Below are 21,354 nucleotides of genomic sequence, written 5' to 3'. Positions count from 1 at the left end.
TGAGATCGTGCCTCTCCCAATATTCACACGTTTGTTTGATGGTTCTTACTTATTAGGAGACTGATAATGCGACTAGTGAAATATAATTAGACCCTATGATTACACAGCTTTATTTTGGGAAAATGAAATGCATTCTAAAGCGCGTGATCATTTATTTGTTTTCTACGTCATGATATATCAATGGAGTTTAGTGTGGAAGGCCTTACTCTCGAATAAATGGCAGGATCTATCAAAACTGCGTGTTTTGGAGGATTTGGAGGATATTCAGTTTACACAATTTGTTTTAGTTCATGAAAATCGAAAATATTTAAATGGTAGATTTAGCCTTAAATGGTGACTTGTTAGAAGTTAGAACTGTTATGAATATAGACTTGCATAACTATACAACCAGATGTGAGCATTATCAGCTATTTTTAGAATATATATATATATATAAACTATACTAACCCAAATCATATGATTTCAATATAATATTTGAATGATCTTTCATAAATGGGAGCAGGATATGCTATTGCATGAAATTTAAGCAAAAGTGCATGGAATAGCTTAAAATGCCCTACACACCTGGCGATGGATAGCAACTATAATTCCATATCAGACAAAAGCAAGGATTTTTTTAGCACTAGGCACCATTAGTAATGATAGTTTCAACCATCGACCTTTTAACATTTCATGGGGGTTTTTGAAGAGAAAATAGCCATATAGATTAGTGAGTAAAAATAACTGCATAAATCGATTGTCCTATAAATAACTTACTTTTGTCTTGAACTATCTTTTCCGATGCTTCTATATTGTCCTGCAAGAAAAAATAATGTGGTTGAACCATGTTTATCTGTCTTCCATCAATCAAGAAAAAAATCGTATTATGTTTTACAATCACATTCATCAATGACGACAAAATTTACCGCGTCGTATATTCATGATAAGAGATTTGATTTAACTTAATTACTAGAGAATCATGCAGATGCATAAATGTTCTGGAGAGCTCATACTCACATTTTGATTTGATAATAACATTCATGGTTTAAGAATGAGAGAATAACCAGTCTTTTCCAAGAATTTGGAAGAAAGAAAGAAAGAAAGAACAAACATCATCGTCTGAGTATATAGGTGTGGGACTAAAACAAAGAAATGTTGACTGATGGAACAAGAACTAAAATTGGTGGATTAGAAATATGGGGAGAACGTGGAGGATGCTTCTTCACTGGTGAAATTGATGGAGCTCACATATAAATGTAATAATGCTATTAGAATAAGTTCTATTCATCACTTGATGTCTAAAATTTATATGCTTTCATTTTTTTTAGATATGCTGACAACATAGTCATGTTAAGATCGAAAAAGATTTTGTTATTCATTCATCCATCGTTCATATTTTATTGAAATATGCTTCTTAAGTTATGTCGAAATTGCTAGCATGATTTGAAAGTTTATTCCAAATCACATATGCACCACAAGTCTAGAGTATAGTATAATCTTTTCAGACCAGAAACCATTTTAATTAACCTTATAATTAATCATCTTTCTAAAACTAGACTATGAATTCCCAAAATATATAATTCACTAAATAACTTGCCAGAATTAGAATTTATTCGATAATATAACTATCAATAGCCACACGCTGATCTTTCTACAGTTCCGTATAGAAAACAGTTTACAAATCTTTTAAAAAGAAAAGGAACTCCCACTGCAGGTGGAATAAATCCTCTTGAAACGACTCCACTTCTGTCTTTTCTTTTCTTTTTAAAATTTTATCTTTGGGGCCATAATGGCGACTACATATTAAAGTTCCAAAAAATAAAAATTTTATCTTCGTGGCTCACAAATAAACTGCTTCATCACTTAATAAATTGTTGGTACGTACTCCTCTGCTAGCTTCACATCATGTTTTTATTCTGGAAACATTCATTTTTTAGAAGAGAAGAATAAAGAAGTGTTTAAGCATGGAGAATGGTTTCACACATTCAGCATAAAGTCATCAAAAATATTAGCTACATCAACACTCTTTAATGGCATGTTGTCAAGAACGTGAATTAGGTGAATACAATTGGTCAAAATTAGCATAATGCACCTTTTCAGAATGTGTAATCAGTGTCAAACCGGGTTAAGATTGAATTTTGCGGTTTCATTGGTCTAGCGGGAAATTTTGATGCCAACCGGACGAATTAAACCGAACCAATCGGTTTATAACTTCGTTGGTCCTTGACACTTAACGTACAGGCTGGTTTTCCTCGTGGTCTGCTGTTTCTTTAACGCTGTACCAAAAAATAATTAAAAAATTAAAAAAAGAGGCAAAAAAAGACAGAAGACGAAGAACACAAAAGCTGAAATTCCATTCTTACCCCCTCTCTCTGGAACATATCTCTCTCTCGGTCTTTCGTCCAAAGTCTCAAACCTCTGGCGATGTCGTGTCCCAGAGACTCCATCACATACAACGCCACGCGCTGCGCGTGCGGTATCGGCCAGCTTCTAAACCGGAGCTCAGGAAGCTGCGAGATCTTCGGATGGCCGTCGACGATCTCCACCGACAAAGACATCAGCTACAAGGGAATATCCTTCGCAGAGACGCTATTCGCCTTCGACAGAATCAAGAAGTTCACGCAGTCTCAAGCCGTCTTCCTTGAAGCCACGCTCGTTATGCTTCTCTCGTGGCTAGTCTTTTGCTTCTTCCTCAGATTCACCAAGCTCGGCGACGGTCGTAACGTCTGGTTCAATCTCCGTTGGTGGATTACTAGGCTTGATGTCTTCTTCTCCACTAGGCATTGGCTCGTTAGTACTTCTCCCCCTTCTTCTTTAGTTTCCTTGAGTTTGCTTTCTCCATGAGGTTTGCATTCACTTTTGAATCTTTTTGCAGGATGATCAGCAGATTGTTAAGAAACGCAAGACGGAGCTAGGTGGAATGTTCTCTGTTGCTAGCTGGATTGTCTTCATAGGACTATTCGCTGCGTGAGTCTTTCTCTATCCTTAGATTCAAGCTTTATAATGTAAAGACCAATGTTCAAGAAATCGTTACTACTAGGTGCCCTATAGAGGATTAATGTTTAGGCTGGCGCCTATACCAATTTTTTGAATGCCTAGACAGATTTTTCGAAAAATTATTTCATTTAGATTCGATTTGCCGACTAGGGAGATGCCTAGATCGATTTATACTTGCATTAATGTTTAGGCGGAGGCTTAGACCGAGTTTTTGAATGTCTAGACCGATCTTTTTAAATATCGGTTTGAAAAATTGTTTTGTTCAGACTCGATTTGCCAATTAGGCAGATGCGTACTTGCGTTAATGTTTAGGCGGGCACTTAGACCGAGTTTTTGAAGGTCTAGAATGTCTAGACCGATTTTTTTTTAATATCGGTTTGAAAAAAGTTGTTTCATTCAGACTCGATTTGCCGATTAGGCGGAGGCCTAGATCGATTTTTAAAACACTATATTTACTTGCTTTTTAGTTTCTTCACAGGTTGCTTTACCAAATCCTAACCAAGAGAACCATTGAAGTACACAACGTGAGAGCTACTGGTTCTCCAGACCTAATCTCATTCGAAAACGATCTGGAGTTCAACATCACTGCCGTCTCCGACATGAGCTGCTCCAACCTACGCGGCATAGGGAATGTCCTCACTGGTAATCCAGGATTCAGCGACTTAAAAGTAGCTTCTCTGTCAAGTTTTGGGAACTACACTTGTAGGAACACAACTTCAGGACCAACTGTGAACTTCAAGTGCAACAAATGCCGTCTCGCCAACGACTACATCTACATCTCGTGGCATTTCGTTGACCTTCCAGGTGCCCCTGCAGCTGCCGTTGGGTTTCAGTTTAACTTCACTTCTAAGAACGGAGCTGACAAGAAGAAGCATGTGAGTTTTGTTAGTGGAACTCTGAGAAACGGGAGTATACTTGATGAGAGACCGGTAACTTTCCGTGGGAGTGAAGGGAACATATTGAAGTTTAATCTGTTTCCAAGGATTTACCATCATCTGGGGGATCTTAAGCTTATTCAGCCTTTGTTTCACGAGTTTATCCCTGGCTCGGTTTACCGAGAAACTGCTCAGCTTCAAGCGTCTTTGGGGAGGTCAGCAGATGGCATACTCAACACTACACTGTTTATCAACTATCTGTCTTCTTATATTGTTGAGATCGACCATGAGAATATACTCGGTCCTGGTAAGTAAAGTTACTTCATGTGCGTTTGGTTCGGTTTTGGTTCGGGTATATAATCTGGTTATTAAAAATTGAATATAATTGATAATTTAGGTATATAATTTGTATTTTAAAATTTTGGATTCCTGTTCGGTTTTCGGTTTGATTCCGGTTGTAGAGATATATAGGATCGTCAAGATATTTATGAATTTTTTTCGGTTTAATATAGGATCTTTCCAGATATTTATGAAAAAAATCGGTTTCGGTTATTTTGCCCAGGCCTACCCTTAAGTCTTAATAATTATTAACATATAGTATCTTTCTGTTTGCTGTTTTACAGTTAGCTTTCTTGCTGATCTTGGTGGTTTATATTGCATCAGTATTGGCATATTTTTCTACATACTAGTGCAGGTTTGAAGCATTTTTCCATCTTCTTTATTTTAATGTTTACCTTTCTTCACATCTCTCGTTTAGCATATTATGTATGGTGGTAACTTGGCTCTTTACATAGTGTGAGTACAGGATCAAGAAGCTGCGAAATGAAGATACCATATTCAGGAGGATACGGAAGCGTCGTAAAGCTCTTGACCACTGGGATAAAGTAACTGTTTTCTCCCTTCTTGCAACGTTTTCTTTTCTTTATTATGAGTTGCTCATACGAACACTCCTTATATAGCTGAGAAGATATGTTGCATACACATACGATTGCCGGATATTGGGTGATGATGCCATCAAAACAACAAAGGTCTCATCAGCACTCTGTGGCTTAGCTAGACCTTCAACATCTCCTTCGGAATGTGGATCATCAAGAACAAACATGCAGCATTTTATCATGTCGGCCAAGAAACCTGGCTTAAGCATTGAGAAGGTAAACTAACTAACTATCATATTTTAGGCTCCTTGAAAAATTCTTAATTGCCTATTGTCTTCCAGAATGTAACTCCACAACCTGCAAGCCTAGAGATGAGACCTTTGGATTCAGCTTCTTCCTTGGCTCCTAATACCTCTAACAAGAAGAGTATAAGCCAGTCTTCTCATAGCAATGGCGATATAATCCCTCCACCTCCTTCAATGGGTATGGTTAACATTTTCTACCATTGTTTATAACTTATCATAAAATCTGAGACCTTGGACTGGTACTGTAACTATTGCAGAGTTCAGTGAAGGCTCTTCTAGCTCAGAAGTGGACGCAGTTGACATCAAGAAGAAACTACAACTTCTCTATGACTACAATGTATTGCTTAGGGAGAAACTTTTAGACACTCAGTCTTTGCTCAATGCTTTGGGTGCCAAAGCATCATCATCGTCTTCAACTAAGGAACACAGTACTTAGAAGTTAGAAGAACCACGAGGCCGCCTAACAAATATTGTTTGTATTCTCTTTTGTAACCCCCACATTACTGCTTGTTGTATCTCTGTGAATATCTCACGTTGCTAGTAGTTAGCAAAATTTTATCATCATTGAAATTAACAAGAAATGGGTTTCATCAGTCGAAAGGTTTTTAACATTATTATTAAAAGAGAAAATAAACATGATGATAAATGCCTGATCTTGGGAGATAGATTCATTGGTTCAACCGTTAACCGCTGGAGTTAACATAAGTCCAGAGCTGGATCCAGCTAACCATAGCATCAGCAGCCTGGGTGAAAGCAGGAACATCTGAACCCAACTGCTCTCTCACCGCTTTAGCAAGCTCAAGCACACAATCCTCAACCTTAACCGCACTCTCTGGCAACTTCAAAGACTCAAAGAAGGGAACATTCTTCTCCATCAGATCAACTCCTTCCCACTTCTTCCTCAAACTCTCCACAGCATCTCCTCTCTCGTTCCTCCACACATAAGGCAGTCCTGTTTTCACACCGTAACCCAAATGATCAGAGATGTGTTTCAAACACATCCTCAAGCGTCTCCCACCTCACCTTCCCTTCACCACCCAGTCTAAGTGATAAAAATATCATCTACTTTGTAAATGATTTTCAAAAAATGTTGAAACCAATATATTTAAAGCAAATAACCTAATTTGCTAGAAATGTCACAAACTCTTCTTTTTTTTGGGGTCAACTTCGCAAACTCAATTAAAACATAAGAACAAGTCTAAAAGAAGTGATGTCTTGAAGTTGTATTATTGAGTAGTTATTATAATTTTCTTACAAACATTTTATACAAAAATGCATTCCCTAAAGTTATAGCTAACTAAAACTAGACTTAAAATTAGAATGAAGAAAATGGAAATAAGAATGGATATCCATGCTTTAAGGGATTTAACACAAAAGTTGCAAAAACAGAAAATAGAAATTGTAAAAAAGAAAACAAAAAAAATAACGTAGCATGTTTCCCCTTCCTTCTCGCATGGTTCATCGGAGAACTTTAATGTGTTCACGTCTTTCTGATTGGCTTCAAATTTTTCCTCTTTCTCTCTCTCTCCTCTTGCTCTCTTTCCTCTGTTTCGTTTCATTACCAATCTCCAGACATTTCTTCAACATTAACGTGGGTCCTTCAATCGCTTGAAGGACCCCATCATTGTTAATCCCCTCACAAAATTTTCCTTCTTTTTTTTTATTTTTTTGAATATTAGGTTTTTAGATTTACACGAAATGATGAATTGTTTCCCCTGTTTCACTTCACAAAAGAGTAGTAATCCTCCTTCTGGGAATGAGACTAACGAAAACAATGAACAAGAAGTCAGACCACCACCTGGTAATCATCACATTTTGTAATAAGATTAAAAAAAAATGTTAGCTTTCTTTATCCATTTTAAAAACCCATTTTCTTGTATTGACTCCATCATCGGTTTTGTTTGGTTTCAGTTGCTGCGGTAAAACATATAGAGGAAAGAGAAACAGAGCAACCACCGGTTAAAACATTCAATTTCCGGGAACTAGCGACGGCCACCAAGAACTTCCGGCAAGAATGTCTTCTCGGAGAAGGTGGTTCCGGTAGGGTTTACAAAGGAACCCTTCAATCTACTGGCCAGGTTTGTTACACTAGAACCGAGTTAAATAAACTATATGCTATTTTTGCGCATGTGTCTTTGAAGTCATGCCATTGCTTTTTTGTATAGTTGGTAGCTGTAAAGCAGCTAGACAAGCATGGACTACATGGTACAAAAGAGTTTCAAGCTGAAGTCTTATCATTGTCCAAACTCGAACACCCGAATCTCGTCAAGCTTATAGGTTACTGCGCTGATGGAGACCAACGGCTCTTAGTCTTTGAATTCGTCTCCGGAGGCTCCCTTCCAGACCATCTTTTCGGTATATAATATACCTCAAAAACATTTTCACTTTGTCACAACTTTAGGCTTATGATACTATTGTACTTGATATGCAGAGCAAGAGCCAGGCCAGAAACCGATCGACTGGCTCACGAGGATGAAGATTGCCTTCGGTGCAGCGCAAGGATTGGACTACTTGCATGATAAAGTGAACCCACCGGTGATATACAGAGATTTAAAAGCTGCTAACATCTTGTTGGACGATGAGTTTTACCCTAAGCTTTGTGACTACGGTTTGAATAACCTAGCGCCAGGAGCAGGTGATAGCATGTTTCACTCTTCATGTGTTATGGACACTTATGGCTACTCCGCGCCTGAGTACACTCGAGGGGAGGATCTCACTGTTAAGTCGGATGTGTACAGCTTTGGAGTTGTGTTGCTTGAACTCATCACTGGTAGAAGAGCTGTTGACACCACTAAACCTAATGATGAACAGAATCTAGTTGCTTGGGTAACACTCCACCCCCTCTTTTTTGCGGCACAAGATAGGTTGTTTTTGATGTTTTTTTTTGTTTTTTTAGGCACAACCGATTTTTAGAGACCCGAAAAGATACCCGGACATGGCGGATCCTCTCTTGAAGAAGAACTTCTCAGAGAGAGGGATAAACCAAGCAGTGGCGATAACGTCAATGTGTTTACAAGAGGAACCAACTGCTCGTCCTTTGATAAGCGATGTAATGGTTGCGCTTAACTTCCTTTCCATGTCTACGGAAGAAGGTATTCCAGATAAGGTGCCGATACTATCCTTCAGGGACAAGAGCATGTCGATTGCTTTGAGCAGACACGGTTCTTGTTCTGTTACTCCCTTCTCTCTTCTTCAGAAAGAAGGAGACGACGACTCTTCCAGTGCTTCATCGGAGTCAGAAGATGATGATGATGAAAAGAAAGAAGAGTCAAAGGGAAGTAAGAAGAAGCAAGAGGAGGATTCAGGTGATGAGTCTGGTTCAGATGATGAGAAGGGTCAAGAAGAGGTAGAGAAACCTGGAAGCTCTAAGAGCAGTTCCTCTGACTCTGGAAGCGAGAGAGCAAGTCCCATTGATGAAAGTAACGCAACTGCACAGAGTTTGGAGATAAAGTATAGTTATAGCTCTGAGGAAGAAGAAGGAGATAACGAGAGGCTAAGCAGCTCTAAATCTGATAAAGATTGCACTTCTTTTCGGTATGACAGCGAGAGGAATCACGATGATTCGCCTAAGAACACAAGCATTGCTCATGATGATCATAGTGATGATGAGGAAGAGGAGGATCATGAAACTCGGCTTGAGCACATTCAAAGCTCAAAATCTGAAGCCCACAGTGTTTATTCAGATGATGATGCAGGCGAGGAAAGTGGTGAGTCGTCTTTGAATAGGGCTGAACCAGAGGAAGGTGACCACGGTTCTTCTGATGAAGAGTGAATCTTTGTCAAAAAGTTTTTCTCAGAAGTTTATAACATTCGCAACATGAAAAAAAAAATTGTTTCAATTTTTCGTTTTGAAACAACACAAAATTGTCACATAAATCTAATATACATATGTCACACTTTTATGTAAATATATCTTGAATACTGTATGTTAGGAAGAAAAATGTTTACAATACATTTATCTAACCATTTGTTTTTCCAAATCTTTCCATTCTTTATTGATTTTGTAAGCTTAAACAAATTTATTAGCTTAGAAATCAATGTTACACCTTTCAAGGTTAATAAGTACTTAATGTGTAAATTATTCTGATGGCTAGCTGCAGCATAGGACAGGTTGTCTTGTGGGATGCTTGAGGGAAGTTTAGAACTGGTGCTTATCATCTTTTCTCGAGGAATACCAGAAGCGTGCGGGTTTGAGATGGAGACAAAGAGATCTAAGGTAATGTTAATACAGCATCTTTTGTCAGTACAATGGTTATGGTCTCAAGAGGAGAAAGCTTCTGTATTAAACCTCAAGCCACCAAAGGGTAAAAGCACTGATTGTTAAATTTTCCCTCTTTTTTAAGATTTAAATTGTTTACATTTGTCGTAATGGTGATGATTCTTATGAATTTTCGGTATAGTTTTTAGCACCTTGAGAAAACAGAGGAATTGATTCTCTTTTGAATGTACAGTTAGAGAAATTTACAGATGGATTATTAAGATACTAACAACACTTGTCGCTTTTGTTTTGTTAATCATAAGAACAAACACAATTAAGATACCAAGGCATTGATTGTGGTTTACTTAAGCCATCTACAGAAAGACAGTATGTAACAGAGTCAATTTTCAACTTAATTCGGATTCTTAAAAAAAAAAGGTAGCAAATGTGCATCCTGGTGCTGCACAAGCACAATGAGAATAAGATTCATTCTTTTTAAATGAAAAGAAAAACAAGACCGCATCTTAACTGGTTCAGATGCTTTGAAAGCTTGCAGCTTTAAAAAAAAAAGCAAATAAACTGAACACACAAGCAAAATCTATATCTAAGCTTTTCAGACATCGAATCAAAGTACTAATCTCTTTAACTCTTATTAAAATCCTCGCAGATTTCACCGAAAGATAAAGCTTTAATTAGAGGCTTAACGAACATTTATGATCAGAGAGACATACGATTTTCAGGCATCAAACCAAACATACCAATCTCTTGTCTGATTGAAATCAAAGAGCCAATTCCAAACCTCCATATAAGTTAGAAACAAAAGATTATATCATATGCATCATCATTGCAGACAACTTGAAGAAACCCATAATAATAAAGATCACAACTTTCATTAAAAAAAGCAATTCGATACACCACAAAGATGATCACTTCTTGAGGCTTCCTCTGATTCCAGGTTTCGGTTTGGAAGACGACTCAGGAGCAGCAGCACCAAGAGCCTCGTGGAGATTCTTCGGCTCCTCGTAAGGCAGCTTTGGATGCTTCGACTCGTGATGGATCTGCATCGTCTTCAGATCCGGCGCCGTGATCTTGCAGTGAGGACACTCGTACTTCGCGTGGCCGCCTTTCTCCTTGCCCGTCCTGTCGGCGAGCCCCGCCTTTCCTCCGCCTCTGTTGGTCAGCGCTGCGTCGGCCTTGGCCTGGAGCTCCTTCGCCGTGTGCTTCTTCGGCTTCGCCTTGCCTGTCATCGTCGATTGGCGGCTGTGAAAGGGGGAGGAAGATGAGAGCCCTAACCCTAATTTGATTGGGGGGGGGGGGGGGGGAGACAAAGGATTTGGTGGCGACGAGAGGTTCGATGCGATATTAAAAAGCAGAGAAATAATATTAATTAAATAATTATCCTCTTTTGTCGAAGGTTTTTATAAAGTGCAGAACGGTGCACATTAAGAATTTTGCTCCCCTTTGCTGCTCATAGTCGTAAATTTTTTTAAAAAAGAATATTAATAAGTTTTATGACAAACAAAAAAATTCATTGAGTAAAACTTATTCGCTTATAATTAATAAACTAAACGATCACTAGAATCTTATAGGCCTGGGACGGATCGGATATCCGAACAATTTTAAGGTATTCAGATCCGGATCTTTATCCGGCAGATTCATAATTTTACTATCTTTATCTAGATCCAGAGTTCTTAGATATCCAGGTATCGAATATCCTTCTAAATCGCGGATATCCGGATCCGGATTTGAATTTTTAAAATAAATAAAAAATAATACTAATATACATAAAATATGAATAATAATTTTAAAATAAAAATATATATAATGTTTTTAATTATTTCTATGTATAATAATAAAATTTATATATACTATTATAAAAATGAAAATATATTAAATAAAATTAATTTATATATATATTACTATTTTTGAAGTATTTATTAATAAAACTTACGGATGAGGATATCAAGACTAAAAAATTAAGATATCCGGATCCAGTTTTGACGGATCCAATATTTTACTATCTGGATCCGGATTCGGTTTCTCCGGAAATCTGGATTTTCGTATCGGATACGGATCGAATCTGGATGTCGGAGTATAATTTTCATTGATTTGAATTTTTCACCAAAAAAAAATTGTGTTTAAATTGTGATAGTTATTATTAGCAAAAGAACATATTTTTTTGAGGATATGACTGTAATCAGTGCTGACAGTGCAAAAACACAGGGTTCAAAAAAAATTCTACAAATTTCTTTAAGATTTAGGGTCCTGTATTTTCAAAAAGATGTTATCTGGCAAATATTGCAGAGAGTGCTCAACAAAATATGCAGAGAAGCGTCATTGGAAAGAAGAAATCACAGATACACGCCTTTAACCGAAACTGAAAACTAAATTATTTGAGTAATTCTGGTCCACAAATTTTAGCACATAGATTTTTTTTTTTATTTTATCATTAGTGTAAACAATTTTCTTACAAACCTATCTTAGTTTAAAGCACATGGCCCACGAAAAATTTAAGCCGGGCCTGGCTGCAATCTACACTGTAATTAGATAGCATGTTTGCGTGGTGAAAGATTGGTAGATCATTATTCAATTCATAATTTTTAAACATAACTAAAATCAGTTACGTGATAGTAAAACGAAAAAAACCTACGTTAGTGGCCACTATAACCAAACATTGCCTATTTTATTTTCCGGTAGTAGTAATACACTAAAACAAACACTGGTAGACTGGTAGTATAGATTGCATAATATCTCTCTACATTTTCTATTAAAAAATTGGTAGTATATATGTATACTCTCTAGTAATTATCATTTACATGAAATTAATATTAATCAAAATGCTGAAAATCCAACTAAATCGTTCGAGCTCATTTCTTCTGGTACATTCAGTATGACTTCACTGAAGCAACGTGGCACTACTCAAGAACACGAACCACCACGTTTCAAAATTCTCATGCAGATGAAATAAACTAATAGTAATATACAACACAGCGACGTTTATCTATATCATGTCATAAAGCACAAACCGTAAGCTGACAAAGAAAAAACACAAACCGTAAAGAATCTTGATTCTCAATTCCCTCAAAACAAAACGTTTTCAAGAAAACCAAAAAAAAACAATGGAAGAACTAGACATAGACCTCAAAATCCCTGACCCATTACGAGCCGACTGGTTCATGGTTCTTGTAGACATCCAAGCTGATCTCATCTACAACGCACTCCTCGTCTTAACCTCACCTCTCTATCTTCTCTATCGCTCGTACAACCGCGCAACCGCTACAATCTCTGCCGCAGAAAGAGCGGTTAAACGCGCCCCCTCACGAATAAAGAGCGGTGCAGCTCGGGTTATTAGAAGGACATGGTATGGTCTAATGGGTGCATGTCAGGTGTCGATGGTGATGGTCTTGGCGTTGATCATAGCGGCTGTTCTCGGTATTGGGGTTGTGAGTTTGTATGTAGAAAAGCCTGTGGTTGTTAGAGAAAGACTCTTCTTCGATTACACTGAAGAGAACCCAAGTGCGGTTTTTAGTTTCGAAAAGAAGAAGAGACCGTTTGGTGTTCCTGTTGGACATAAGGTTCATGTCTCCTTAGTTATGTGGATGCCTGAATCTGATCTTAACCGAAGACTTGGTTTATTTCAGGTAATTAAATACCAAATTTTAACGGATTCATTATTATATAATAAAATTATTATAGAAATATTATAGAAACATTACATAGACTACTGAATAAATATTTATTTAGTCGAAATAACATGTTTTCTTGATTAAATCAATTTTCTTGTGTGTTTCTTGAACAGTTGAAGGTAGAGCTACTCTCATTAAAAGGCGAGACAATAGCGAGATCAAGCCAACCTTGTATGTTACGTTTCAGAAGCAAACCCATAAGACTAGCAAGAACATTTGTGATGAGTGTTCCACTTGTTGCCGGATTCGCAAACGAAGCACAAACAATGAGAATAGATGCTTTAGTCCACCAAGAGAAATGGCCAAGAACAAAAGCCGTGAGAGCGACTCTGATTCCACGTGCACAGACTCGGTTACTGCCTCAGTTATACGAAGCTGAGGTCGTTATAAACTCGAAACCTCCATGGACTAAACGAATGGCTTATAATTGGAAATGGACTCTTTACGTCTGGACTTCAATGTATCTATATGTCCCTATTCTAGTCGCCCTTCTATGGTGTTTTAGACCGTTCTTGTTCCCTTACGTTGCTTCAAGAACCGTTGCGGAGACTGAAAGATTAGAGATGGAAGTAGTTGAAGAAGTAATGGAAAGAAGATTGAGAGAAAGAAGGAAGACACCTCGTCGACGAACCTTCATTACAACACGGGAAACTTATACATAGTAACTAATCATGTTCATGTTTTTTTTGTGTTCTCAGCAATGTACTAAACCGGTAACTGTAATAACTGTAACATAACCGGTCTAAAACAGATAAACAACAGTCGCATCATGTAAACATCATGGGGAAAACACAAAACCAAATCAAAGGCAACCAAAAACACAGTTATGTATTAAACGGATAACTCAGTCTGAGAGACAAGAACGCCATCAGTGTCCGCATAAACCCACTCACCATCACAAATCCGAGTCCCTGCAATATTAACCGGAACTCGTTGCTCTCCAAGTCCCTTCTTACTCGCCTTTATTGGATGAGAGGCCAAAGCTCTCACTCCAATATCACAACCGTTGATCTCATCAACGTCTCTGATGCATCCGTTCACAATGATTCCCGCCCACCCGTTGTTCTGAGCTTGAACCACGGGGTTGCCTCCCAGTATCGCACACCGTTGGCTCCCTCCACCATCCACCACAAGTACTCTCCCGTTTCCTTCATAACATCGAAACCATTTACAAATCAAGTTTGGGTTTTTTTTAAAGAATAATGATTATATTGACCTTTCTCCTCGAGGAACTGACGGATCAAGCCATTGTCTTCAAACACTTTGACAGTAACAACAGGACCTGAGAATATCTGTCTTCGGCCGTAAATCTGGAAAATGGGTTGCAAAGCTTTGAGCTCACCACTCCGAATCAGGTCTTGGTTCGCGTCACAGACTTCCGCAGTGGTCACAAACGCCATCTTCTTCCTTTTTTCTAAAGGTTGAGACTTTTGAGAGTGTATCAATCAAAACAAATCTTAGGAGCGGATCATATGAGTATAGTACACGTAACTGATGATTCGTTTAGACACATAAGGCAAGAATCTAAAATACAATCTTTTTGAACAAACCCACAAGGAAAAATACAATCTTTTTGAATCTATTGATGGATAGGAGTTAGATCAAGTCTTGTTACCTGGATCAGACCAAACTCAGATGCAGTAACAGAACTCTTTACAATGTTTACTATTACAGACAAGAAAGTAGGTAACTTTAGAAAGAGAACAGTGTCGGAAACTAGAGAAGGAGTTTTGGTATAGATCAGATCAAAGGTAGTGGTGAAGCTTTAGAGAAAGGAATCATGAGATTACTTGAAAATCATGTGGTCTTTATTTTTAGTGTCTCCACCTTTTGTATCTTTGCTCTCTGTCTTCTTACTTTTATGTTTGTGTCTTAACTTGTTTTTTTTTTTACTTTTGTTGTAAACTGTTACTCAAGAAGTAAAAAACTACTAGATTTTGACCCGCGCAAGCGCGCGGGTGTATATTTTGAAAAATATGTTGATATTTGTTTTTCATGTAATTATTAGGATTTGGGAAAATGAATCCGAGGAACATAACCGATACCGATCCAAAGATATAGTACCAAACCCAAACATAAATTGATTAAATATTCTAATTATTCAAAATTTTGTTATTTAGAGAACCAAATCTGATCCGAACCGAAGTATTTGGGTATCCGAATTTATCTAAAAATAGATTTATATACTTATATATATTAATTATTTTTAGATTTAACGTATATAAAACATCAAAAATGATACTTTTAAATTGGTTTAAATACTTGAAAATATATATAGATAGTCAAAAGTAAATATCTGAAATAGTTAAAGTATACTCAAATCACCAAAAATACTTAAAATAATTATTGATTTCGTATCCAAAATTTTAAATCAAGCCAATTGATATGTTAAGCTTAAGTATTATGACATATGTTATTCAAATTTATACGTAATATATTATTTTATTTATACATTTTGAGAAATTTAAAATATATAATGATTTAAGACTTTAAAAATAATTTAAATTAGTTATCCAAACCCAAACAAAACCCGCAAAGATCCAAATCGAACTCAAACCAAAATTTAGAAACATTCTAATAAGGCTGAAATCTTTGACCCCGAAAACCCAAAATACAAACCGATCAGAACTAAACCCGTATGGGTATCCAAAAGCCCATCCCTAGTCATTATTATATATCGTATTTTATCATCATATAATTAATCGTATTTTATATGTACCATCATATAAGTAATCATATAATTAATAGTATTTTATACATACCATCATATAAATAATTACATATATTATATTTTAAAAACTTAATATGAAATATGAAAACCATAATTTGAGTTGGTATTTCAAATTGGGCTTTGTATTATATTTTTCTTATATATATTGACAATATTTTTTTATAATGGTTATTGAAAAAAAGTTTAGTAAAAATCCATTTTTGAATATATGTATATTTTTGAATCAATTTTTGATATAAATCAAATTTGAATTATTATTTTGATTTGAAATATGTATATAAAGTTTAAATTTTGTTTTATGGTTAGTTTAGAAAAAAAAATTTTAGGGAATTAGATTGACCCATTTTGGTATATTTTAAAAGTGGCCTAGATAACTTTCAATTTTTTAAAAAAACATAAGCCCATTACTTTTTTTCTTAATACTACTATCCTTGTTTTCAAACAAAAATATTTTTTTTTAAAGACTGCAATCCATGTTTCCAAACACTCCAAATTTTTAAAAGTCCTATTCAAGTCTCCAAACACTCCAATTTTGTACTTGAGTTTTAATAAGATAGATATATTAAAATCTTTGTTTGGATTCAAACAATTTAGAAATACAAAAACACCCAGGAGGAGATCTTGTTGCCAGTTTTTTTTTTAAATCAGGAATCAATAGAGAAGAGGAAAGATCCAAAAGTTTCAGAGTTTGTGAATGGTTTTCATGTCAGCAGCTTCAATAAGAGTTCCTTTCTCAACATGATCCCACCACTTCATCAAGAAATTATCCACCACCAATCTAAACCATGGAGACAGTTTCACAGCTTCATCATCATCACCTGCATCTGCTTTCTTCACCAGCTCCATTAGCTCTTCCCTGCTCACATACTTGATATCAGCCACTTCGTCTGGGTTTGGTTGAACCTTCACATCCCGGACGATGAAGAGTAGATAGTCAACTGCAAGTAAATCCCACATTGGCTATAAACCAAAGCTTGTAGAATCAAGTGAGTGAGAAAAAAGGAGAAATGATTACGTTCGTGCTCGCCCCATTTGCCATCAGAAGGGGCCTTGTAAAGCATGCGTCCCAAGGGAGTGAACTCATTGACTGGTACATCTTCAGCTACAATACCGAGCTCATCCAGAAGCTTTCTTTGTGCAGCATTTCTTACACCTGGTCAAATAGTGAGGGTTGTAAGTAATTGATCCTGGCCAGTGAAAGCGTCAAAATGTTTAGTGAAGTAAGAACTATTAGTCTTTAAGCGTTTCCCAGGGAAGATAGATACCTAGAACGTTCTCTTCAATCAGCTCAGAATCACGGTAAAGAGGATGGCTGCAACAAGTGTTTGTCCACACAAGTGGGAAAGTAACCTTTGTTTTTGACCTTTGCTGTCCATAAGAGAATGCAGATAATTTCAGTAAGATGGCACATAAGCAGATCAAAACCAAACCAACTGTTAAATCTAGAATTCTAGATTATAAGCCAATACATTGCCTTACTACAGAGTATCTTTATTATCTCAACAAGTGTCTGGTTTCAAATTTTATAGAAGTAATTACTATTGCCAAATCCCAATACAAACATAAGCCTATCTTGTCTATACAATACTCAGTCCATTAAGTTGGTTGGAGGAATAAAAGGTGTCATCTTGAGCATATTATATGAAAATAATGGTACTTTGATATTGGATTCCTAAACCTAGCTAGAGTTAAGACTTAAGAGTCATCATCACATGATGGGGATGGATCATAAAGGCAAATAACCTGGAGAAGCAACTCATATTTGGAGTTGAATAAGAAGACACTGAAAGCCCTGTGAAGCAAATTCTCAGCTTCAATCTTTTCCATCAGATGACCTGCAGTTTTGATGAAGGAGTCAAGCATTATTATCCTAGAGGACTCAACTAAACTAAACACTTGTAGAGAAGCTAGCAAACACCAACAAAGACACAAGCACATATGCTCAATGAAAGAGCAGCTAATATTGCCATCATTCTATCTTCCCAAGAATAATAAATGGAGAATCAAATTCACTTACAGTTGTACTTAGTGTCATGGCCCACCACACGGTCATTTTCATCAACGAGGATGCATCTGCAGAGAAAATCAGAAGAAGATTGAATTGAATAAATGAACAGGCCTCTATGAGAATTACATACATGAGCTATGAAGGAGAGAGACAGGATCATCGAATTATAGCTAAATGATTCATCCATAGTCATGTAAAAGCATCTCTAACATAGTATTTTCAGTAATTTCTAATAAAATTAGCAGTATCAGTGATAAGAAAAGGAACACACATTTTAGAGCTCATCAACATCTTCCTCAAAACATATCACTACTATGTTTTGTAATGAATGGAAAAGAAACTGAACAGAGTCCGAGCTTAAGGTTTTGTCTGAACAGAGTTCTTAAGATTTCATCTCGAATTAATAAAGTATAAATATTTACTTCCTTAATAAAAAATCAAAGTCAAAGAGAAAAAAGGAAACGAAAATCTCAACTCGTCCTCAAACATGAGTCGTCTCTGAACAGCATCCATTCCATCATCGTTGAAGTCAGCCATGGTGACGACGGCTGAGAAAGCGCGAAAGACAGGTGAGTTCTCGCCGGAGGTCGGATCCAAGAAATACGGAGAGGGGTAAATCGGGAGCATGAAAATTAAGGAGGGATCTTCTGAGTCGACGACAGGAAGGGGATACTATATTAGCAAGAGACGGACATTTTGATGCTTCTCTGTGTTTCTGTTACTTTTTTTCTTTTTGAAAATTTTATTAATGGATGAGCCGCGTACTTCGCGCAAAATTTTGAATTACTGTTGCAACAATACTGTTGTTAACTGATCACAGTTTAAAATAAAATTTCACAATTTCCTAAAGTATTAAATTATTATTTTTAGTTAGTCAAATATTTTTTATTTATAGATTATAAGAATAATAGAATATAATTCAATATGTTTTACCGTTTATTACATTATCACTAACTAGTTGATTAAATATAAGACTAAGCATTGCATATGAATGACTCTAACTAACAACTAAAACAATTCTACAACAGATTTTAATATTAGTTTTTCAATTTCTCAGATCAGACTTTTCTTTTAGGTGTATGTGTAATGTAACAATGATTATTGGAATGGTTACAATAATTCTTCTCATGGATGGTTAATGTAAGATAGCTTGAACCAGATTCATGAGCGGCCTGAGTCGCTGCGTTTCTTCCCTTTTGACCTTCATCTATATGTCTCCAGGACATTATCCAATGTGTATATCATAAATCAACCAAAGTCAAGAGCTAGATCGATACCTTCAGGAGATCATTGAGTATTTTGATCAGAGTCTTGCTTCTTCAAGAGACAGAAACTTCATGCAACAGCAGCTCCTCAAGAACCACCGCCCCTTTGTCTAGCTCACCAGCAAATTTCCTCAAGAAAAGTTCCCAACATTCTCTATCAACTTTCCCGCTCATAACAGCCATCGACACAATCTTAATCGCATCCTCTTCTTTCCCTGACTCCTGCAACCCCTCGAACAGTATCAAGAACGTCGTTTTATTAGGAAAACAACCATTCTCCAGCATCTCCTCAAGAACCCTCACTCCTTCCTTAACATTCCCCTTCTTGCACAACCCTTCGATCAGAACGTTATACGTGAAAGCATTCGGCTTACACTTCCTCTCAACCATGTCGTCCCATAACCTCCCCGCCTCCGTCAACTCTCCCTTCTCGCACATCCCTGAGATCAACGTGTTGTACGTCAAGAGACTAGGGATCGAGCCTTTCTCGAACTCGTCGAACAACCCCCTTGCTTCCGCAACTCTCCCTTCCTTGCAAAGCCAATGGATCAAAGTGCTGAGAAGCGCGTTATCAGGCATACAGTTCTTCTTCAACATCTTCCTCCACAGACTACACGCCTCATCCACCTTACAATCCTCACACAGCGCATCGATAACTCTACAACAAAGAGAAGAATCCGGCATGAAACCACTATCAAGCATTTCATCGAACATGTTCCGCGCCTCCCCGGCTTTCCCCTCCTTACACAAAGCCCTGATCATAACACCATAAGTCACTTCATTAGCCTCAATCCCGTTCCTTTCCATATCATCCATCACCTTAGCCGCCTCATCGAACCTCCCCAACTTACAGTAACCATCCATTAAAACAGTATAAGTAGTCGCATCCGGCTCCCACCCGCGATCCAACATCTCTCCCAAAACCTTCTCCCCCGCTTCCATATCCCCTCTCGCAACATACCCACCTAAAATCGTCGTGTAAGTCACCAAGTTCGGCACCAAACCCATCTCAGGAATTTCGTCGAGCACCTTGTAGGCACTCTCCACATCGTTCTTCTTGCAAAGAGCTTTGACCAGAAGATTACAAGTAAAGATGTTCGGAGTGATTCCAAAAGACTCCTTACTGTTCTTAAACATGGCGTGGACCAAATCGAATCTCCTGTTCTGAATCAAAACGTTCAAGAGCGTGTTTAAGGATCGAACCGAGCGTCTCACGTTGTAATCAGGGATGAGGAGGAAGATTCTTAGAGAGGATTCGAACCGGCCCGCGAGGCCGTAGTTCCGGAGCAAGTCGATGAAGAGATTCTCGCCGCATCTGATCGGCGGGTGCGAGTTGCGAAGCTCTGCCATTAGAGACTCTATTGGATCGAAAGCGCGGGCGCGGGAGAGCTTGAAGAGGATGGAGTGGTAGGTGTCGTAGTTGTGGGTGAATCCGGGGTGTGATTTGCCGGCGTAGAGGAAGATCTGGAGAGCGAGGTCGATGTTCTGCTGTTGGGTGATCATCGAGACTAGACGCTTCGGGAATAGACGCTTCGGCCACGGTTTGATCGGGGGCTTATTGTCTGTGAAGTATTGCTGGAGAGGAGCGGCGGCGGCGGAGAAGAGGCGGGGATGAAGGAGTTGATGGAAGCGCGTGGGTTTCACGTGGGGAAATAACATCGTTGCCGTTTTGGAGCGGCGAGTTGACGAGGATGTTTTTCATTAGGACAAAGGCGACGGTATGTTATTAAAGTTGCCGGTGAATCTTGAATAACCGGATATTTAATTCGTCTTAAACCGGTTTGACTATTCCCGGTATGATTTAAAAGTAAGAAAAATCCTCAAGACCCTGTGAAGTAGCAGCAGGAGATGGTTAAGCAGGTTATAACTCCTGCTTTAATTATGATCTCCATGATCTTGTAATTAGTTTGGTTCTATGCCATGGGTTCTATGTAACTCTCTACTGTTCCCTTAAGTAATAATCTAACAATAATGTATGCATAAATGTTGGAAACTGGAAAGGTTTGAAATGAAGAATGTTTATGCATCATATCTAAGTTTATAATGAAGTTGTTTAGCTATTATTGATTGAGGTCAACGATGTATTTTCATTGCACAAGCTTGATGACTTTAAAGGTGCATTGTGCTTTGTTTTTCAATGGATTGCTAACAATTCATAACTTCATTTTAGTTGGTCACCAAATCCAACCTCGCCTAGTATTATAATTTTAATCTAATAGTCTAATGTATTTGGATTATACATACATTGCAACATTATTATTTTTTTGCTAAGCAATTTTAACATAATTTAGCATTTTATCATTTGAATGCAGTCGTTGTAACAAACGTATTTGCCTCTAAAGTATATACAACTGAACATCAACTTCACCCTGCAAATTGTAATTGCAAGTATTTATTTATAACTTTTCACTACACTTTTTTTAAATTATAAATAC

General features: G+C 37.3%; 7 protein-coding genes across 9 annotated transcripts; 3 read left to right on the top strand and 4 right to left on the bottom strand.

The window, feature by feature from the left end:
* Positions 1-1,329: 1,329 nt before the first annotated feature.
* Positions 1,330-5,624, top strand: LOC103856201. The gene is made up of 8 exons (XM_009133298.3): positions 1,330-2,769; positions 2,855-2,946; positions 3,455-4,158; positions 4,475-4,545; positions 4,646-4,735; positions 4,811-5,002; positions 5,068-5,209; positions 5,289-5,624. The coding sequence occupies exons 1-8, from the start codon at positions 2,404-2,406 to the stop codon at positions 5,465-5,467; spliced, it is 1,836 nt and encodes a 611-aa protein (XP_009131546.1). The 5' UTR covers positions 1,330-2,403; the 3' UTR covers positions 5,468-5,624.
* Positions 5,625-6,299: 675 nt separating this feature from the next.
* On the top strand, positions 6,300-10,051 carry LOC103856200 (receptor-like kinase LIP1). The gene is made up of 5 exons (XM_018657628.2): positions 6,300-6,832; positions 6,943-7,109; positions 7,197-7,386; positions 7,463-7,857; positions 7,928-10,051. Exons 1-5 carry the CDS (start codon positions 6,730-6,732, stop codon positions 8,801-8,803), a joined length of 1,731 nt encoding a protein of 576 aa, XP_018513144.1. The 5' UTR covers positions 6,300-6,729; the 3' UTR covers positions 8,804-10,051.
* On the bottom strand, positions 9,983-10,778 carry LOC103856199 (protein METHYLENE BLUE SENSITIVITY 2). Its single transcript, XM_009133295.3, has one exon. The coding sequence runs from the start codon at positions 10,474-10,476 to the stop codon at positions 10,156-10,158; it is 321 nt and encodes a 106-aa protein (XP_009131543.1). The 5' UTR covers positions 10,477-10,778; the 3' UTR covers positions 9,983-10,155.
* Positions 10,779-11,963: 1,185 nt separating this feature from the next.
* LOC103856196 (seipin-1) lies at positions 11,964-13,752 on the top strand. Its single transcript, XM_009133292.3, has 2 exons — positions 11,964-12,870; positions 13,029-13,752. Exons 1-2 carry the CDS (start codon positions 12,349-12,351, stop codon positions 13,575-13,577), a joined length of 1,071 nt encoding a protein of 356 aa, XP_009131540.1. The 5' UTR covers positions 11,964-12,348; the 3' UTR covers positions 13,578-13,752.
* LOC103856197 (putative 4-hydroxy-4-methyl-2-oxoglutarate aldolase 2) lies at positions 13,519-14,775 on the bottom strand. 2 transcript variants are annotated; one of them, XM_009133293.3, is made up of 3 exons: positions 14,531-14,775; positions 14,132-14,342; positions 13,519-14,063 (listed from the first exon to the last, which is right to left on the bottom strand). In XM_009133293.3, exons 2-3 carry the CDS (start codon positions 14,313-14,315, stop codon positions 13,747-13,749), a joined length of 501 nt encoding a protein of 166 aa, XP_009131541.2. In that variant the 5' UTR covers positions 14,316-14,342; positions 14,531-14,775; the 3' UTR covers positions 13,519-13,746. The 2 variants fall into 2 exon arrangements, with proteins under 2 accessions (XP_009131541.2, XP_009131542.2); XM_009133294.3 differs by having other exon boundaries at positions 14,132-14,329; positions 14,531-14,772.
* Positions 14,776-16,203: 1,428 nt separating this feature from the next.
* LOC103856195 (isopentenyl-diphosphate Delta-isomerase II, chloroplastic) lies at positions 16,204-19,150 on the bottom strand. Of its 2 annotated transcripts, XM_018658115.2 has the most exons (7): positions 18,932-19,150; positions 18,130-18,202; positions 17,664-17,719; positions 17,390-17,481; positions 16,912-17,014; positions 16,662-16,799; positions 16,204-16,584 (listed from the first exon to the last, which is right to left on the bottom strand). In XM_018658115.2, exons 2-7 carry the CDS (start codon positions 18,189-18,191, stop codon positions 16,328-16,330), a joined length of 708 nt encoding a protein of 235 aa, XP_018513631.1. In that variant the 5' UTR covers positions 18,192-18,202; positions 18,932-19,150; the 3' UTR covers positions 16,204-16,327. The 2 variants fall into 2 exon arrangements, with proteins under 2 accessions (XP_018513631.1, XP_009131539.1); XM_009133291.3 differs by lacking the exon at positions 18,932-19,150 and having other exon boundaries at positions 16,205-16,584; positions 18,130-18,518.
* LOC103856194 (pentatricopeptide repeat-containing protein At5g16420, mitochondrial) lies at positions 18,599-21,220 on the bottom strand. Its single transcript, XM_009133290.3, has 2 exons — positions 18,932-21,220; positions 18,599-18,861 (listed from the first exon to the last, which is right to left on the bottom strand). Exon 1 carries the CDS (start codon positions 20,576-20,578, stop codon positions 18,974-18,976), a length of 1,605 nt encoding a protein of 534 aa, XP_009131538.1. The 5' UTR covers positions 20,579-21,220; the 3' UTR covers positions 18,599-18,861; positions 18,932-18,973.
* Between the last annotated feature and the right edge of the window lie 134 nt (positions 21,221-21,354).

The sequence above is a fragment of the Brassica rapa genome, chromosome A03 (genome assembly GCF_000309985.2).
Source record: "Brassica rapa cultivar Chiifu-401-42 chromosome A03, CAAS_Brap_v3.01, whole genome shotgun sequence".
Lineage (NCBI taxonomy): Eukaryota > Viridiplantae > Streptophyta > Magnoliopsida > Brassicales > Brassicaceae > Brassica > Brassica rapa.
Note: the sequence above shows the minus strand (reverse complement) of the source record. Positions and strands in the feature narration are given on the sequence as shown.

Excerpts from the sequence above, each read along its gene's own strand:
- LOC103856201 (XM_009133298.3), top strand. The coding sequence starts at position 2,404 with ATGTCGTGTCCCAGAGACTCCATCACATACAACGCCACGCGCTGCGCG. Across the intron at positions 4,736-4,810 it reads CTCTTGACCACTGGGATAAA|CTGAGAAGATATGTTGCATA; the intron begins GTAACTGTTTTC and ends CTCCTTATATAG. Across the intron at positions 5,003-5,067 it reads CTGGCTTAAGCATTGAGAAG|AATGTAACTCCACAACCTGC; the intron begins GTAAACTAACTA and ends ATTGTCTTCCAG.
- LOC103856200 (XM_018657628.2), top strand. The coding sequence starts at position 6,730 with ATGATGAATTGTTTCCCCTGTTTCACTTCACAAAAGAGTAGTAATCCT. Across the intron at positions 6,833-6,942 it reads AGAAGTCAGACCACCACCTG|TTGCTGCGGTAAAACATATA; the intron begins GTAATCATCACA and ends GTTTGGTTTCAG. Across the intron at positions 7,387-7,462 it reads CCTTCCAGACCATCTTTTCG|AGCAAGAGCCAGGCCAGAAA; the intron begins GTATATAATATA and ends CTTGATATGCAG.
- LOC103856199 (XM_009133295.3), bottom strand. The coding sequence starts at position 10,476 with ATGACAGGCAAGGCGAAGCCGAAGAAGCACACGGCGAAGGAGCTCCAG.
- LOC103856196 (XM_009133292.3), top strand. The coding sequence starts at position 12,349 with ATGGAAGAACTAGACATAGACCTCAAAATCCCTGACCCATTACGAGCC. Across the intron at positions 12,871-13,028 it reads GAAGACTTGGTTTATTTCAG|TTGAAGGTAGAGCTACTCTC; the intron begins GTAATTAAATAC and ends TTTCTTGAACAG.
- LOC103856197 (XM_009133293.3), bottom strand. The coding sequence starts at position 14,315 with ATGGCGTTTGTGACCACTGCGGAAGTCTGTGACGCGAACCAAGACCTG. Across the intron at positions 14,064-14,131 it reads TCAGTTCCTCGAGGAGAAAG|GAAACGGGAGAGTACTTGTG; the intron begins GTCAATATAATC and ends GATGTTATGAAG.
- LOC103856195 (XM_009133291.3), bottom strand. The coding sequence starts at position 18,281 with ATGCTCCCGATTTACCCCTCTCCGTATTTCTTGGATCCGACCTCCGGC. Across the intron at positions 17,720-18,129 it reads CGACTCATGTTTGAGGACGA|ATGCATCCTCGTTGATGAAA; the intron begins GTTGAGATTTTC and ends TTTTCTCTGCAG. Across the intron at positions 17,015-17,389 it reads AATATGAGTTGCTTCTCCAG|CAAAGGTCAAAAACAAAGGT; the intron begins GTTATTTGCCTT and ends TCTTATGGACAG.
- LOC103856194 (XM_009133290.3), bottom strand. The coding sequence starts at position 20,578 with ATGTTATTTCCCCACGTGAAACCCACGCGCTTCCATCAACTCCTTCAT.